We start from the raw sequence: 16,337 nt of genomic DNA, 5'->3' as shown, positions 1-16,337 counted from the left end.
TAAAAAGGTAATTTAACAACAGTAGGAAGTCCCAATTACCTTCACAATTTATTTGGGATTTGTCACCCAAGACATTCAAAATAATGAGTATTCTACTTTTACCCATGACATATCCTTTACATTTGGTGATGTAGGGCCCGATTTTCCCAAAATATTTCTATGTTCATTTTTGGCTGGATTTTCAGGGGTTTCCCCCGGCTCTGCCGGCTATTCAATGACACTTAGTCATTATTTTGGGCCCTGGGGAGTTTCCCACCGGGTTAGCCCACACTTCAAATTTTATTTAGCACTGGGCAGCTGAACTCCGAGATTGGGCCGCCATTTTGAAAGGTTCCCCAATCTCTTAAGTGGGCTTGTGGTTTACCCACATTCCCCATCCATGGACATTGTCGCCCCCCACACACATAGACACTACCCCAAACCCCTCAAGTGAGGACACCCCGCTATGGGGTCCCTGAGGGTGCTTCCTCTTCAGGACCCCCTCAAGTCCCTTACAGCATCCCCTCCCTTTCAGGACCCTACCCCTCACCCCTCCCCAACCTCCCAGAGTACTTAGTACTTAGCTGCACAGCACAGCCCCACTCTTCAAACACTCCCTCCACCCTCCTTTCATGGGCATGGCTCCCCTCGCCCCCGGCCCTTGGCAGTGCCCCACCTGGCACATCGGCACCCTTGCACTGCGACCTTGGCAGCTGGGCAGTGTTCCTGCCAGCTTGGCAGTGTCACATGGGCATGTTGGCAGTGCCAGGGTGGCAGTGTCAAGTTGCCAGCTGGACAGTGTCAAGGTATCCCCGTTCCAGTGGGAGGGCCGGGGGCCACCCTGCACTGACCCTGACCACCCAGGGGTCTCCAATGGTCCGGGAGACCTCCCCGGGTACCGTTCCGCCTGGTCCACGTTTGTGTGGATCAGTACTGAACGGCGCCCGGCTGTGGCCTTCCTGGCGAAGCTGGTGGATCCCACGATGCTGGTGGATGCTGGGTAAGTTCGCCAAAGTCGATTTAAAATAGGCTTCAGCACGCGGCATTTGGTCTCGCCCCTTGTGGGGCCTCGTGGAACTTGGGTGAATCCCGCGAGTCGTGAAGACTGCCGGGAAGCCCTTCACATTAGGAATTTCGAAGTTCAATGTATCTTTTTATTTAGTGAGCGTGCCATCTGTATTTTCGCTACAAATGTACAATGGATTTGTTTAGGAAATCTCTGCGAGAGTGTAATATATTTTCTGGACTGAGTAGGTTCCTGTCTTGCTTGGGCACTAATCTACTACTCTACAGCCCAGTGATCATTACTGAGAAAAGAGACACGTTGCCAAAGCTTTTTGTCTTGCACTTGTCAGGACAAATGCAAGAATGCCAAATTTCAAATGATCACAACAATTTATACTACAGGAGGAAAGGGTGCTGATTGGTTGGCAAGTCTACACTGATTGGCTAAGGCATTGACATGGAGAAGGCAACAGGGAACTATAGGCTCCCCAAGTACCTGGGTCATTCAAAAAAGGTGCAAGGCTTAAACATATTCCTTTTGTTTGCAAAAAATGAGTCCCCGCTTATCAGTGTATGTAACTTCTAACAAATTGAGCCAGGTTATGAGCTCGACTGATCACCTTCAATAGGTTGTTAATGTAGCTAATAGGGTTGTTCAGCAAGTGCTGCTCAATTGCAGAATCAAATCTGTTGTCTATTACAAACAACCAAAGGAACATGCTGTTTGATTCAATGAGCCAGTCACTAGGGTGGACAGTCTATGTACCTGGCATCACACTGGCACGGAAATTCAAACAAGGTTTCATACACACCTACCCAAACCCCCACCCACCAATCCCCATACCCCTGTTCTCACTGACCTGCAATGCTTTCCTATTCCCTGATCTAGTATTTCTGCATCCCATACAGACAACTTCCTCCAGCTCTACGTTCCCCTCCCAAGTATTCCTTTCCTCTTATTTTGAAATGCTGGGCAGCCCTACCTCCCTTTGCCCACAATTGATGGCAGAACTTTGCATATCCCTCTCTCTCTTCAAATGAAAATCTCACAACTATCACTAAGTCCCTCCTAACATCTCCCACCTTTATTTGAAGTATGTTTTACTTATGCCTATCGATGAAGCACCTTGGGAATCTTTCTTTGCATTAACGGAACTAAACGTTTAATTCAGGCTTGTCCAACACGTGGCCCCCTCGGCCACTACCTGGCCCACCAGACCTCTACCTGGCCCACCAGGCCTCTACCTGGCCCACCAGATCACTACCTGGCCCACCAGATCACTACCTGACCCACCGGGCCACTACCTGACCCACCGGGCCACTACCTGACCCACCGGGCCACTACCTGACCCACTAGATCACTACCTGACCCACCTGGCCACTACCTGACCCACCGGGCCACTACCTGGCCCACCAGATCACTACCTGGCCCACCGGGCCACTACCTGGCCCACCGGGCCACTACCTGGCCCACCGGGCCACTACCTGTATCACCAGGCCACTACCTGACCCACCAGATCACTACCTGACCCACCGGATCACTACCTGACCCACCGGATCACTACCTGACCCACCGGATCACTACCTGACCCACGGATCACTACCTGACCCACCGGGCCACTACCTGACCCACCAGATCACTACCTGACCAACCGGGCCACTACCTGACCCACCGGGTGAGGGAGCGAGAGTGCGTGTGAGGGAGAGAGAGTGCGTGTGAGGGAGAGAGAGTGCGTGTGAGGGAGAGAGAGTGCGTGTGAGGGAGAGAGAGTGCGTGTGAGGGAGAGAGAGTGCGTGTGAGGGAGAGAGAGTGCGTGTGAGGGAGAGAGAGTGCGTGTGAGGGAGAGAGAGTGCGTGTGAGGGCAAGAGGGAGTGCGTATGAGGGAGAGAAAGTATGTGTGAGGGAGAGAAAGTGTGTGTGAGGGAGAGAAAGTGTGTGTGAGGGAGAGAAAGTGTGTGTGAGGGAGAGAAAGTGTGTGTGAGGGAGAGGGAGTGCGTGTGAGGGAGAGGGAGTGCGTGTGAGGGAGAGGGAGTGCGTGTGAGGGAGAGGGAGTGCGTGTGAGGGAGAGGGAGTGCGTGTGAGGGAGAGGGAGTGCGTGTGAGGGAGAGGGAGTGCGTGTGAGGGAGAGGGAGTGCGTGTGAGGGAGAGGGAGTGCGTGTGAGGGAGAGGGAGTGCGTGTGAGGGAGAGGGAGTGCGTGTGAGGGAGAGGGAGTGCGTGTGAGGGAGAGGGAGTGCGTGTGAGGGAGAGGGAGTGCGTGTGAGGGAGAGGGAGTGCGTGTGAGGGAGAGGGAGTGCGTGTGAGGGAGAGGGAGTGCGTGTGAGGGAGAGGGAGTGCGTGTGAGGGAGAGGGAGTGCGGGAGAGGGAGAGGGAGTGCGGGAGAGGGAGTGCGTGTGAGGGAGAGGGAGTGCGTGTGAGGGAGAGGGAGTGCGTGTGAGGGAGAGGGAGTGCGTGTGAGGGAGAGGGAGTGCGTGTGAGGGAGAGGGAGTGCGTGTGAGGGAGAGGGAGTGCGTGTGAGGGAGAGGGAGTGCGGGAGAGGGAGTGCGTGTGAGGGAGTGCGTGTGAGGGAGAGGGAGTGCGTGTGAGGGAGAGGGAGTGCGTGTGAGGGAGTGCGTGTGAGGGAGAGGGAGTGCGTGTGAGGGAGAGGGAGTGCGTGTGAGGGAGAGGGAGTGCGTGTGAGGGAGAGGGAGTGCGTGTGAGGGAGAGGGAGTGCGTGTGAGGGAGAGGGAGTGCGTGTGAGGGAGAGGGAGTGCGTGTGAGGGAGAGGGAGTGCGTGTGAGGGAGAGGGAGTGCGTGTGAGGGAGAGGGAGTGCGTGTGAGGGAGAGGGAGTGCGTGTGAGGGAGAGGGAGTGCGGGAGAGGGAGAGGGAGTGCGGGAGAGGGAGTGCGTGTGAGGGAGAGGGAGTGCGTGTGAGGGAGAGGGAGTGCGTGTGAGGGAGAGGGAGTGCGTGTGAGGGAGAGGGAGTGCGTGTGAGGGAGAGGGAGTGCGTGTGAGGGAGAGGGAGTGCGGGAGAGGGAGTGCGTGTGAGGGAGTGCGTGTGAGGGAGAGGGAGTGCGTGTGAGGGAGAGGGAGTGCGTGTGAGGGAGTGCGTGTGAGGGAGAGGGAGTGCGTGTGAGGCAGAGGGAGTGCGTGTGAGGGAGAGAGGGAGTGCGTGTGAGGGAGAGAGGGAGTGCGGTGAGGAAAGAGGGAGTGCGTGTGAGGGAGAGAGGGAGTGCGTGTGAGGGAGAGAGAGAGTGCGTGTGAGGGAGAGAGAGAGTGCGTGTGAGGGAGAGAGGGAGTGCGTGTGAGGGAGAGAGAGAGTGCGTGTGAGGGAGAGAGAGAGTGCGTGTGAGGGAGAGAGAGAGTGCGTGTGAGGGAGAGAGAGAGTGCGTGTGAGGGAGAGAGAGTGTGCGTGTGAGGGAGAGAGAGTGCGTGTGAGGGAGAGAGAGTGCGTGTGAGGGAGAGAGAGAGTGCGTGTGAGGGAGAGAGAGAGTGCGTGTGAGGGAGAGAGAGAGTGCGTGTGAGGGGGAGAGAGAGTGCGTGTGAGGGAGAGAGAGTGCGTGTGAGGGAGAGAGAGAGTGCGTGTGAGGGAGAGAGGGAGTGCGTGTGAGGGAGAGGGAGTGCGTGAGGAAGAGCGAGTGCGTGTGGAAGAGAGAGTGCGTGGGAGGGAGAGAGAGAGTTAGTGGGAGGGAGAGAGTGTGTGAGGGAGAGAGAGAGTGCGTGGGAGGGAGAGAGTGCGTGTGAGGGAGAGAGAGTGCGTGGGAGTGAGCGAGTGTGTGGGAGGGAGTGAGCGAGTGTGTGGGAGGGAGTGAGCGAGTGCGTGGGAGGGAGTGAGCGAGTGCGTGGGAGGGAGAGAGTGCGTGTGAGGGAGAGAGAGAGTGCGTGGGAGGGAGTGAGCGAGTGCATGGGAGGGAGAGCGTGGGAGGGAGAGTGCGTGCGTGCGTGCGAGAGTGCGTGCGTGCGAGAGTGCGAGCGTACGTGCGTGCGAGAGTGCGTGCGAGCGTGCGTGCGAGAGTGCGAGCGTGCGTGCGAGAGTGAGAGAGAGCGAGTGCACGAGTGAGAGAGTGCGAGTGCACGAGTGAGAGAGAGCGAGTGCACGAGTGAGAGAGAGCGAGTGCACGAGTGAGAGAGAGCGAGTGCACGAGTGAGAGAGAGCGAGTGCACGAGTGAGAGAGAGCGAGTGCACGAGTGAGAGAGAGCGAGTGCACGAGTGAGAGAGAGCGCGTGCACGTGTGAGAGTGTGAGTGCACGTGTGAGAGTGTGAGCGCGTGTGAGAGCGAGCGCATGACAGAGAGTGAGCGCGTGTGTGAAAAAGAGAGTGAGCGTGTGTGTGAGACAGTGAGTGCATGAGAGAGTGAGTGAGTGCGTGCGTGCGTGCGTGAGAGTGCCTGCGTGCGTGAGAGTGCCTGCGTGCGTGAGAGTGCGTGCATGCGTGAGAGAGTGCGTGCGTGCGTGAGAGAGTGAGTGCGTGTGAGCGCACGTGTGAGAGTGTGAGCGTGTGTGAGAGAGTGAGCGCATGACAGAGAGAGTGAGCGCATGTGTGAAAAAGAGAGTGAGCACGTGTGTGAAAGAGAGAAGGTACGTGTGTGTCTGAGAAAGAAAGAATGTACGTGTACGTGTGTATGTGTGTGAGAGAGTGTACGTGTGTGAGACATAGTGCATGTGTGTGAGAGAGTGCATGTGTATTTTTTTTTATTCATTTACGGGATGTGGCCAGAATTTATTGCCCATCCCGAGTTGCCCTTCAGAAGGTGGTGCTGAGTTCCTTTCCTGAACTGCTGCAGTCCGTCAGGTGTAGGTACACCCACTGTGCTGTTAGACAGGGAGTTCCAGGATTTTGTCCCAATGACAGCGAAGGAACGGTGATGTATTTCCAAGTCAGGGTGGTGAGTGACTTGGATCGGAACCTCCAGATGGTGGGGTTCCTAGGTATCTGCTGCTCTTGTCCTTCTAGATGGTAGTGGTCGTGGGCTTGGAATGGGCTGCCTGAGGAACCTTGGTGAGTTACTGCAGTGCATCTTATAGATGGTACTCATGGCTGCCACTGTTAGTCGGTGGTGGAGGGTTTGAATGTTTGTGGAAGGAGGAGAATTCAAGCGGGCCTTCTTGGAGGTGAGTAGTGTATTTAAAAACCTTACCTTTACAGGAGCAGCCCTTTGGATTTCGGCGGCAGCGGTGCGCAGGGGCCTTCTGGGAGGTGAGTAGTGTATTTAAAAACCCTTGCCTGGTCCCGTGTCTGTTCTTCTTTTCTGTTTTATTTGTTTTTATATAAGGCGGGAACCGGAAGTTCGACCTTTGGCAAGTCCCCCCCCCCCCCCCCCCCCAACCAATAAATTCTGGTGGAGAGGAAACCCGAGACACTACACGTGTTGTGTCTCCCACCCGCCCTCCTCCTCTAACCTAATAATAAGACCCATTGGTGTAAGGTAAGTGCCATATTATATTATTATATTATTAGCATTGTGCAGGTCAAGGATCGGAGGTGGAGGAGCAGTCTCTGTCAGCGAGAGAACCTGAGAACATCTCAGACACTCAGAAGGTAAGTAAGTGATTTTTACTTTTATACCTTTTTTCAAATTGTGTGTCGGGGGGAAATTGAAGTGACATCACAGAAAAGCTGTGACCTGAGTGGCTGGTTGGGATTCTAACCTAAATTTAAAAAATAAAAAAAATAAAAATTTGAGTATTTGGGAACTAATTAAACATAATAACTTAATTATAATTTAGAGGATATCTAAGCCAGAGATCGGAGAGTATTATAGTTAGCTATCGCATTTCTATTAGAAATCTAGTGCTAGGAAACAGATAGTTGACAGTAACTTTGCAATTTAAAAAAAAAAGTATTTAAAAAAAAAAGACAAATTTTAATTAATTGACGCAATGTCAGTTAGAGGGGTGCTGTGCTCTGACTGTGAGATGTGGCAGGTCCGGGAGGCTTCCAGCGTCCCGGATGGCTTCATCTGCAGAAAGTGTACCCAACTGCAGCTCCTCACAGACCGCATGGTTCGGTTGGAGCAGCAATTGGATGCACTTAGGAGCATGCAGGTGGCGGAAAGCGTCATAGATCGCAGTTATGTAAATGTGGTCACACCCAAGGTGCAGGCAGAGAAATGGGTGACCACCAGAAAGGGCAGGCAGTCAGTGCAGGAATCCTCTGTGGTTGTCCCCCTCTCGAACAGATATACCCCTTTGGATACTGTCGGGGGGGATAGCCTATCAGGGGAAAACAGCAGCAGCCAGAGCAGTGGCACCACGGCTGGCTCTGATGTTCAGAAGGGAGGGTCAAAGCGCAGAAGAGTAATAGTAATAGGGGACTCTATAGTCAGGGGCACAGATAGGCGCTTCTGTGGACGTGAAAGAGACTCCAGGATGGTATGTTGCCTCCCTGGTGCCAGGGTCCAGGATGTCTCCGAACGGGTAGAGGGAATCCTGAAAGGGGAGGGCAAACAGGCAGAGGTCGTTGTACATATTGGTACTAACGACATAGGCAGGAAGGGGCATGAGGTCCTGCAGCAGGAGTTCAGGGAGCTAGGCAGAAAGTTAAAAGACAGGACCTCGAGGGTTGTAATCTCGGGATTACTCCCTGTGCCACGTGCCAGTGAGGCTAGAAATAGGAAGATAGAGCAGACAAACACGTGGCTAAACAGCTGGTGTAGGAGGGAGGGTTTCCGTTATCTGGACCACTGGGAGCTCTTCCGGGGCAGGTGTGACCTGTATAAGATGGACGGGTTGCATCTAAACCGGAGAGGCATAAATATCCTGGCCGCGAGGTTTGCTAGTGTCACACGGGAGGGTTTAAACTAGTATGGCAGGGGGGTGGGCACGGGAGCAATAGGTCAGAAGGTGAGAGCATTGAGGGAGAACTAGGGAATAGGGACAGTGTGGCTCTGAGGCAGAGCAGACGGGGAGAAGTTGCTGAACACAGCTGGTCTGGTGGCCTGAAGTGCATATGTTTTAATGCAAGGAGCATTACGGGTAAGGCAGATGAACTTAGAGCTTGGATTACTACTTGGAACTATGATGTTGTTGCCATTACAGAGACCTGGTTGAGGGAAGGGCAGGATTGGCAGCTAAACGTTCCAGGATTTAGATGTTTCAGGCGGGATAGAGGGGGATGTAAAAGGGGAGGCGGAGTTGCGCTACTTGTTCGGGAGAATATCACAGCTATACTGCGAGAGGACACCTCAGAGGGCAGTGAGGCTATATGGGTAGAGATCAGGAATAAGAAGGGTGCAGTCACAATGTTGGGGGTATACTACAGGCCTCCCAACAGCCAGCGGAAGATAGAGAAGCAGATAGGTAGACAGATTTTGGAAAAGAGTAAAAACAACAGGGTTGTGGTGATGGGAGACTTCAACTTCCCCAATATTGACTGGGACTCACTTAGTGCCAGGGGCTTAGACGGGGCGGAGTTTGTAAGGAGCATCCAGGAGGGCTTCTTAAAACAATATGTAAACAGTCCAACTAGGGAAAGGGCGGTACTGGACCTGGTATTGGGGAATGAGCCCGGCCAGGTGGTAGATGTTTCAGTAGGGGAGCATTTTGGTAACAGTGACCACAATTCAGTAAGTTTTAAAGTACTGGTGGACAAGGATAAGAGTGGTCCGAGGATGAATGTGCTAAATTGGGGGAAGGCTAATTATAACAATATTAGGCGAGAACTGAAGAACATAGATTGGGGGCGGATGTTTGAGGGCAAATCAACATCTGACATGTGGGAGGCTTTCAAGTGTCAGTTGAAAGGAATACAGGACAGGCATGTTCCTGTGAGGAAGAAAGATAAATACGGCAATTTTCGGGAACCTTGGATGACGAGTGATATTGTAGGCCTCGTCAAAAAGAAAAAGGAGGCATTTGTCAGGGCTAAAAGGCTGGGAACAGACGAAGCCTGTGTGGCATATAAGGAAAGTAGGAAGGAACTTAAGCAAGGAGTCAGGAGGGCTAGAAGGGGTCATGAAAAGTCATTGGCAAATAGGGTTAAGGAAAATCCCAAGGCTTTTTACACGTACATAAAAAGCAAGAGGGTAGCCAGGGAAAGGGTTGGCCCACTGAAGGATAGGCAAGGGAATCTATGTGCGGAGCCAGAGGAAATGGGCGAGGTACTAAATGAATACTTTGCATCAGTATTCACCAAAGAGAAGGAATTGGTAGATGTTGAGTCTGGAGAAGGGGGTGTAGATAGCCTGGGTCACATTGTGATCCAAAAAGACGAGGTGTTGGGTGTCTTAAAAAATATTACGGTAGATAAGTCCCCAGGGCCTGATGGGATCTACCCCAGAATACTGAAGGAGGCTGGAGAGGAAATTGCTGTGGCCTTGACAGAAATCTTTGGATCCTCGCTGTCTTCAGGGGATGTCCCGGAGGACTGGAGAATAGCCAATGTTGTTCCTCTGTTTAAGAAGAGTAGCAAGGATAATCCCGGGAACTACAGGCCGGTGAGCCTTACTTCAGTGGTAGGGAAATTACTGGAGAGAATTCTTCGAGACAGGATCTACTCCCATTTGGAAGCAAATGGACGTATTAGTGAGAGGCAGCACGGTTTTGTGAAGGGGAGGTCGTGTCTCACTAACTTGATAGAGTTTTTCGAGGAGGTCACTAAGATGATTGATGCAGGTAGGGCAGTAGATGTTGTCTATATGGACTTCAGTAAGGCCTTTGACAAGGTCCCTCATGGTAGACTAGTACAAAAGGTGAAGTCACACGGGATCAGGGGTGAACTGGCAAGGTGGATACAGAACTGGCTAGGCCATAGAAGGCAGAGGGTAGCAATGGAGGGATGCTTTTCTAATTGGAGGGCTGTGACCAGTGGTGTTCCACAGGGATCAGTGTTGGGACCTTTGCTGTTTGTAGTATATATAAATGATTTGGAGGAAAATGTAACTGGTCTGATTAGTAAGTTTGCAGACGACACAAAGGTTGGTGGAATTGCGGATAGCGATGAGGACTGTCTGAGGATACAGCAGGATTTAGATTGTCTGGAGACTTGGGCGGAGAGATGGCAGATGGAGTTTAATCCGGACAAATGTGAGGTAATGCATTTTGGAAGGTCTAATGCAGTTAGGGAATATACAGTGAATGGTAGAACCCTCAAGAGTATTGAAAGTCAAAGAGATCTAGGAGTACAGGTCCACAGGTCATTGAAAGGGGCAACACAGGTGGAGAAGGTAGTCAAGAAGGCATACGGCATGCTTGCCTTCATTGGCCGGGTCATTGAGTATAAGAATTGGCAAGTCATGTTGCAGCTGTATAGAACCTTAGTTAGGCCACACTTGGAGTATAGTGTTCAATTCTGGTCGCCACACTACCAGAAGGATGTGGAGGCTTTAGAGAGGGTGCAGAAGAGATTTACCAGAATGTTGCCTGGTATGGAGGGCATAAGCTATGAGGAGCGATTGAATAAACTCGGTTTGTTCTCACTGGAACGAAGGAGGTTGAGGGGCGACCTGATAGAGGTATACAAAATTATGAGGGGCATAGACAGAGTGGATAGTCAGAGGCTTTTCCCCAGGGTAGAGGGGTCAATTACTAGGGGGCATAGGTTTAAGGTAAGAGGGGCAAGGTTTAGAGTAGATGTACGAGGCAAGTTTTTTACGCAGAGGGTAGTGGGTGCCTGGAACTCGCTACCGGAGGAGGTAGTGGAAGCAGGGACGATAGGGACATTTAAGGGGCATCTTGACAAATATATGAATAGGATGGGAATAGAAGGATACGGACCCAGGAAGTGTAGAAGATTGTAGTTTAGTCAGGCAGTATGGTCGGCACGGGCTTGGAGGGCCGAAGGGCCTGTTCCTGTGCTGTACATTTCTTTGTTCTTTGTTCTTTGTTTGTTCTTTGTCCTGGACGGTGTCGAGCTTCTTGAGTGTTGTTGAAGCTGCACTCATCCAAGCAAGTGGAGAGTGTTCCATTACACTCCTGACTTGTGCTTTGTAGATGGTGGACAGGCTTTGGGGGGGGTCAGGAGTACTCGCCATAGGATTCCTAGCCTTTGATCTGGACTGGTAGCCACAGTATTAATGTGGCTAGTCCAGTTCAGTTTCTGATCAATGATAACCCCCCAGGATGTTGATGTTGATTCCATACAATCAACGAGAGCCACCCCATATCCAACGGCCTCCCGTCATTCAGTGGCCTCCCCAGCTAGTAGTCACGCTGGCACCATCAGTACTCCTTTTGAAAAACGTGAACCTGGCAAAAGACCTTCTGTGGGGAGCCGAGGGGGTGAGTAGCCATCTTTGCTCACAGGCAAAGAGCCAGGGGGTCGCTGCCAATGGGGGAGGTGGGGGGGATGCCTGGAGAGGTGGACAAAGTCCGGGTGCGGACCGTATTGCGAAAGGAAGTGACAAAGGCATCATAATGGTTTTGCAAAAAGGTGTTTAATGTGTTGTACAAACACCCGATGTTGCCACCTACCCCCAGACCTACTCCCCCCTCTCCCGGTGCCTTCAGTGTTCCTCAATGTGCCTGGCCTTCCTAGCTGTACCACTACTACATCTCGGTGTCTCCCCAGGATGCACATCAGAGATGGAGGCAGCCAGCTGCTTACCCTGTCCCATGGCCTTCGATGCCCCTGGCAGACATCCTCTGGGGGCTCACCTGTCTGCAGCACATGCACAGCCGTGCCGCCCTGTCCCGTGTGCTGACTGCAAGATGCAACCTCATCAGAGGGGTGGAACTTGGGGAAGTTGGTGGCCACCATCCCCAGTCCATGGGACGGGTTCGGCTTGGCACCCGGCAACCCTCCTCCCGATTGGTGCCGTTAGGGCCCTGGGGTCCACCCAGGGATGGAGGGGCAGATGGTTCGAGCCCTGGCTGCCCCTGCATCATCTGGCTCTGCCAGCCCTGGCGGTTTCCCATGGTCTGCACCATAGTGCCGATGCCCTCGGTGATGCTCCTCAGTGACTGGGCCGTGCTCTGCTGCGCCTCGGCAATGCCCACCTGGGACAAGCTCCGCAGCACCTAGACCATTTCTGTCTGAGAGCGGGACATGTCCCGCAGAACCTCATCAAGGTTGGCCTGGTACTGGGTGACATCCCCCAGCGAGTCGGACATTCTGCCGAGACCCTTATGGCCGTCACCGACTGTGAGACGCCTTGGACACCTTCACTTGTGGTGACGACATCGTGCACCAAGCTCTTCCTGCGGTTACCACCCTGACAGTGTTGGCCTCGGTGCCACTCGTAGCTGGTGCCACCTCCCGCGCCCCCACCATCTGGAACTCCTCCAATCAGCTGTGGATCAGCTGGAGTGATGCTGACATCTCCCTCTGAACGCCCAGGTGGTCCCTATTATCTCCATCAGCTCCGGGTAGCTCTGTATCACAAGCTCAGCATCAGGCTGGGACCGAGCTCAGATTTCCATCTGCTGTCTCGCCTGGTGGTTTCTGCCTCCACCTGCTGTACACCAGCAGCAGTGTGGTGCTCACCAGATTGTGCCCCAGAAGCCTGACCACTAACATGCCACACCGAGGTGTATGTATCTGCGCTGGCGGAGGGTGGGGATGATAGCTGTCCCGTAACTACGGTTGCTTCCTCGGAGCTCTCCTCCAAGGTGTTGGGGGGCCACCCAGGATTGGCCGGCGCCATTGGCTGGAGGACCTGCGGGAGAATGGGCATGTGGTCAGTGGGAGGGATGGGTCAGTCAGTAAGGCAATAACAACTCACGTTTCACAGGTCCCCCAGGTGGTGCCCGGTGGTTCCTCAACTCTGCGGCGTCCACCAGCCTTCGTGTGGCTGATCGATCTGTCCTCGGCCAGCCCACTCAAGTCCAGGGATGGCTGCTTGAAGGAGGTGAGGATTCTTAAGTCCGACACCCCTCCGCCAGCCTGGGCCCTCTCCCGCCGATTATGGGATATCTTTCCTGAGGGTATCATTAGCCACATGTGTGGTTCACAGTGTTGGGAGAGGGGGTGTGAGGGAGGAATTGAGTGGGGTTGAGGGGGAATGGGTGGTGGAGAAAGGGCTGGGGGGCTGCATGCGCAAGGGGAGTTGGGGGGTGGATGCTCCCTTGTGTTGAGGGGTGGGGGGGTGGATGCTCCCTTGTGTTGAGGGGTGGGGGGGTGGGTGCGTTGGTGTCCCGTGCTGCCCGGTGTAGGTTGTTGACCTTTTTATGGCACTGAAGGCCAGTCCTCCTGGTCACACTCCCTGAGCTGACAGCTGCCACCACCTCATCCCAGGCAGCACTGGCTACCTTGTGGCCGACTCTACAGAGCCCTTGGGGGAACAGGACATCCCTCCTGGCCTCCACTGCATCTAGGTGCCTCCCCAGGTCAGCATCTCTGAATCTTGTGGCTGGTCTCCTGGGCGACATTGTTGCGAGCTGGCTGGGGTTGGCTGAGCAAGTGCAGCTCAAGTGCTGTTCGACCTAATCAGTGGGGGTTGCGAGCGTGGTCCTGTCGAATCAACTGCCAAGCTTTCATTTGCAACAAGAAGCCTGTGAGTCCTCATTAAGTAGATCAATTAACATTGAATTACGTTACTGGCCTCGGTGGGCTGAGCACCGGGAAGCTTGCGGCAATTCCCGCTTGCTTCCACACTTGGAATTTTTTGGGAGAATTGTGCCATAAGAATTTTCTTTAGCACTGGGGAAATGAACTCAAGAGATCGGGCCACCATTTTGAAAGGGTGCCCCAATCTCTAAGTGAGCTTGTATCCCACCCATGGACAATGTCATCCCCCCCCCCCCCCAACTCACATGGGCATTACCCCAGACCCTCCATTAGGGGCTGTTTAACACAGGGCTAAATCGCTGGCTTTGAAAGCAGACCAAGGCAGGCCAGCAGCACGGTTCAATTCACGTAACAGCCTCCCCGAACAGGGGCCGGAATGTGGCGACTAGGGGCTTTTCACAGTAACGTCATTTGAAGCCTACTTATGACAATAAGCGATTTTCATTTTTCATTTCATGTGAGGTCACGCCGCTATGGGGTCCCTGGGGACCCTGCCTCTTCAGGCCCTTCAAGCCCCCTTACAACACCCCCTCCCTTCCAGAACCCGCACCCGTCAGGCCCCACTCAACTTCCCGGAGGCCCCTACGTACTTGCCCTGAACACCCCCACCCTTCAAACCCCCCCCACTCTCCTTCCATGGGCATGACCCCCTTGACCCCTGACCCTTGGCAGTGCCAAAGTGGCAGCTGGGCAGTGCCAAGGTGCCCGTGTTCCAGAGGGAGGGCCAGCGGCCAACCCTGCACTGACCCTGATCACCTACGGATCTCTGATGGCCCGGAGACACCCTTGGTGCCGTTCCGCCTGGTCCACATTCTTGTGGACCAGCACTGATTGGCGCCCGCCTGGAGCCTCCTTGGTAAAGCCGGAGAATTGAGGGAGGTGGGTGGATCCCAGGTAAGTAGGCCTTTAAGTAGATGTAAGACCTACTTCCGCGAGCGCCGTTTGGCCCCGTTCCTTTTAGACGGAGTTCCAAATCTGATGCCTCGTGGGACTTGGGTGAATCCTGTGAGGTGCGGAGGCTTCCAGGAGGCCTGCGCGAGGACTCTCCCGGGATACTCTGCCCGTGTTGTGCTCCCGTTCGAGGATCACGCCCAGTGTCTTCCACCGAGACGACTGCCGCAAAGTATTTGTTTAACTCCTCTGCCATTTCCTGGTTCACCATTATTATTTCCCCAGTCTCATTCTCGAAGGGGCCTATGTTCACTTTGGCCTCTCTCTTCCTTTTTATACATTTAAAGAAGCTCTTACTGTCCCATTTTTATATTGCTAGTTTATCCTCATAGTTTATTTTCTCTCTTTTTTTCATCGTCCTTTTGTTGATTTATGAAACTTTCCAATACTCCGACTTACTACGAAGTTTTGCCACATTGTATGTTTTCTCTTTCAGTTTAATACTATCCTAACTCCTTGGTTAACAATGGTTGATTTATCCTCTTCCTAGAGTGTGTGTGAGAGTCACTGAGTGTGTTTGTGAGCGAGAGAGTGTTTGTGTATGAGCAAGAGTGTGAGAGAGTCTGACTCACCTCCAGTCTTCGGGTTCACACTCGCTCTCACTCCCACACAGCTACACACTCACCAACTCGGACAACTCGGACAGTGGGTGAATTGGAAAAAGACAAGTTGGCCCCCTCTCAATCTTTATAAAGACTCAATATTTTAAATGATCAGTTTATTGCTTTGACATTTCTTTATTTTTCCTCAGCAAGTTGCTTCCTCATACCTCAGCATTTTATTGAAATCCATGTTTGATGTTTTGCCAAACTTTAGCTTTTCGAAATTTGCTCACTGGCCCTGGAGTAAAAAGAAAATTGTAATGTGGCCCCTGGCACAAAAATGTTGGACAAGCTTGTTTAATTCATTGACCACAATATAGATCAGCAACTCTATCACTGTCCAAACTGTTAAAAACACGTTGCTTTATTGTGATGCTCATTGTTTGTTTCTCATTATAGTTTGACCATGGGCCAACTGTATGAGAAGGAAAAAGATGAAGATGGATTTTTGTATGTGGCTTATAGTGGAGAAAACACATTTGGCTTCTAAATGCCTGTGCTTTAGCTGACAGCCACAGTTAATGCTCATCAGTGGAAAGCCTACTTGTACTGTAGATACACTCTCTTTTTGGAATATGATCTTGTGCTGAACATTAATCATTATGAATGCATTTATGACTTGTTTCACACTATATTCAGTTTATTGTGTTTAAATTAATATACTATATAAACATTAGTTTTCTTTGTTGCGGCTAAGTATTGTGACATGCCTGCTGTTTTAGATTTTTAATTATTTAGACCCCTATTTAAGAAAAGTTGTGTAAATATTGAATGATAAGGTGGCTGGAACAACCTAAACAACAATAAAAGACATCAGAATTTAGAAATCAGTGATTTTTGTTCAGTTGTGGTCTTAATAATAGACGTTTCTTTATTTTTACATTAAAGTAAAATGATAAACATCTAAAGTATCTTCTGTTTAATAAAAAAGGAAAGAGGAGACCTATGTTGTACCTTAAATACACAGTATGATTATTCAATAATGCTATGACAGATTACAAGAGTAAGAGTGCTTGGTGATAGAAGGGAGATTGGATTCCACAGGATGAGCACATTGCCCCTGCATTCAGGTTCATATGTAGTTCAGATTCATTAGATAGAAGTCTCTTATCTTCGTTGACTCTGTTGCAGGTTTTTTTATATAGAGAGTATTTTAATTTAACTAAATACTTAATTACGCAATTATCTGAGTTCAAATTCACCCAATAAAATCCAATAAATGTTTTGGTTCAAACAAGACATAACCACTAGGCAAGATGGTCTCTCAAATTGCAACATTTAGCGTGGCCAATCCACCTACCTTGCACATCTTTGGGTTGTGGGGGCGAAACCCACACAAACACGGGGAGAATGTGCAAACTCCACACGGACAGTGAC

At 51.9% G+C, this 16,337-nt stretch overlaps 1 protein-coding gene across 1 annotated transcript in view; it reads left to right on the top strand.

The window, feature by feature from the left end:
* Positions 1–15,790, top strand: part of gabarapl2 (GABA(A) receptor-associated protein like 2) — a 34,750-nt gene extending 18,960 nt beyond the window's left edge. The window contains exon 4 of the mRNA XM_072517970.1: positions 15,360–15,790. Within this exon, the coding sequence (XP_072374071.1) occupies positions 15,360–15,450 (91 nt within the window). The 3' untranslated portion in view covers positions 15,451–15,790. The remainder of the gene's footprint in view (positions 1–15,359) is intronic.
* The last annotated feature ends 547 nt before the right edge of the window (positions 15,791–16,337 follow it).

This window comes from Scyliorhinus torazame, chromosome 10 (assembly GCF_047496885.1).
Source record: "Scyliorhinus torazame isolate Kashiwa2021f chromosome 10, sScyTor2.1, whole genome shotgun sequence".
Lineage (NCBI taxonomy): Eukaryota > Metazoa > Chordata > Chondrichthyes > Carcharhiniformes > Scyliorhinidae > Scyliorhinus > Scyliorhinus torazame.
This window is presented reverse-complemented; position numbering and strand designations above follow the sequence as displayed.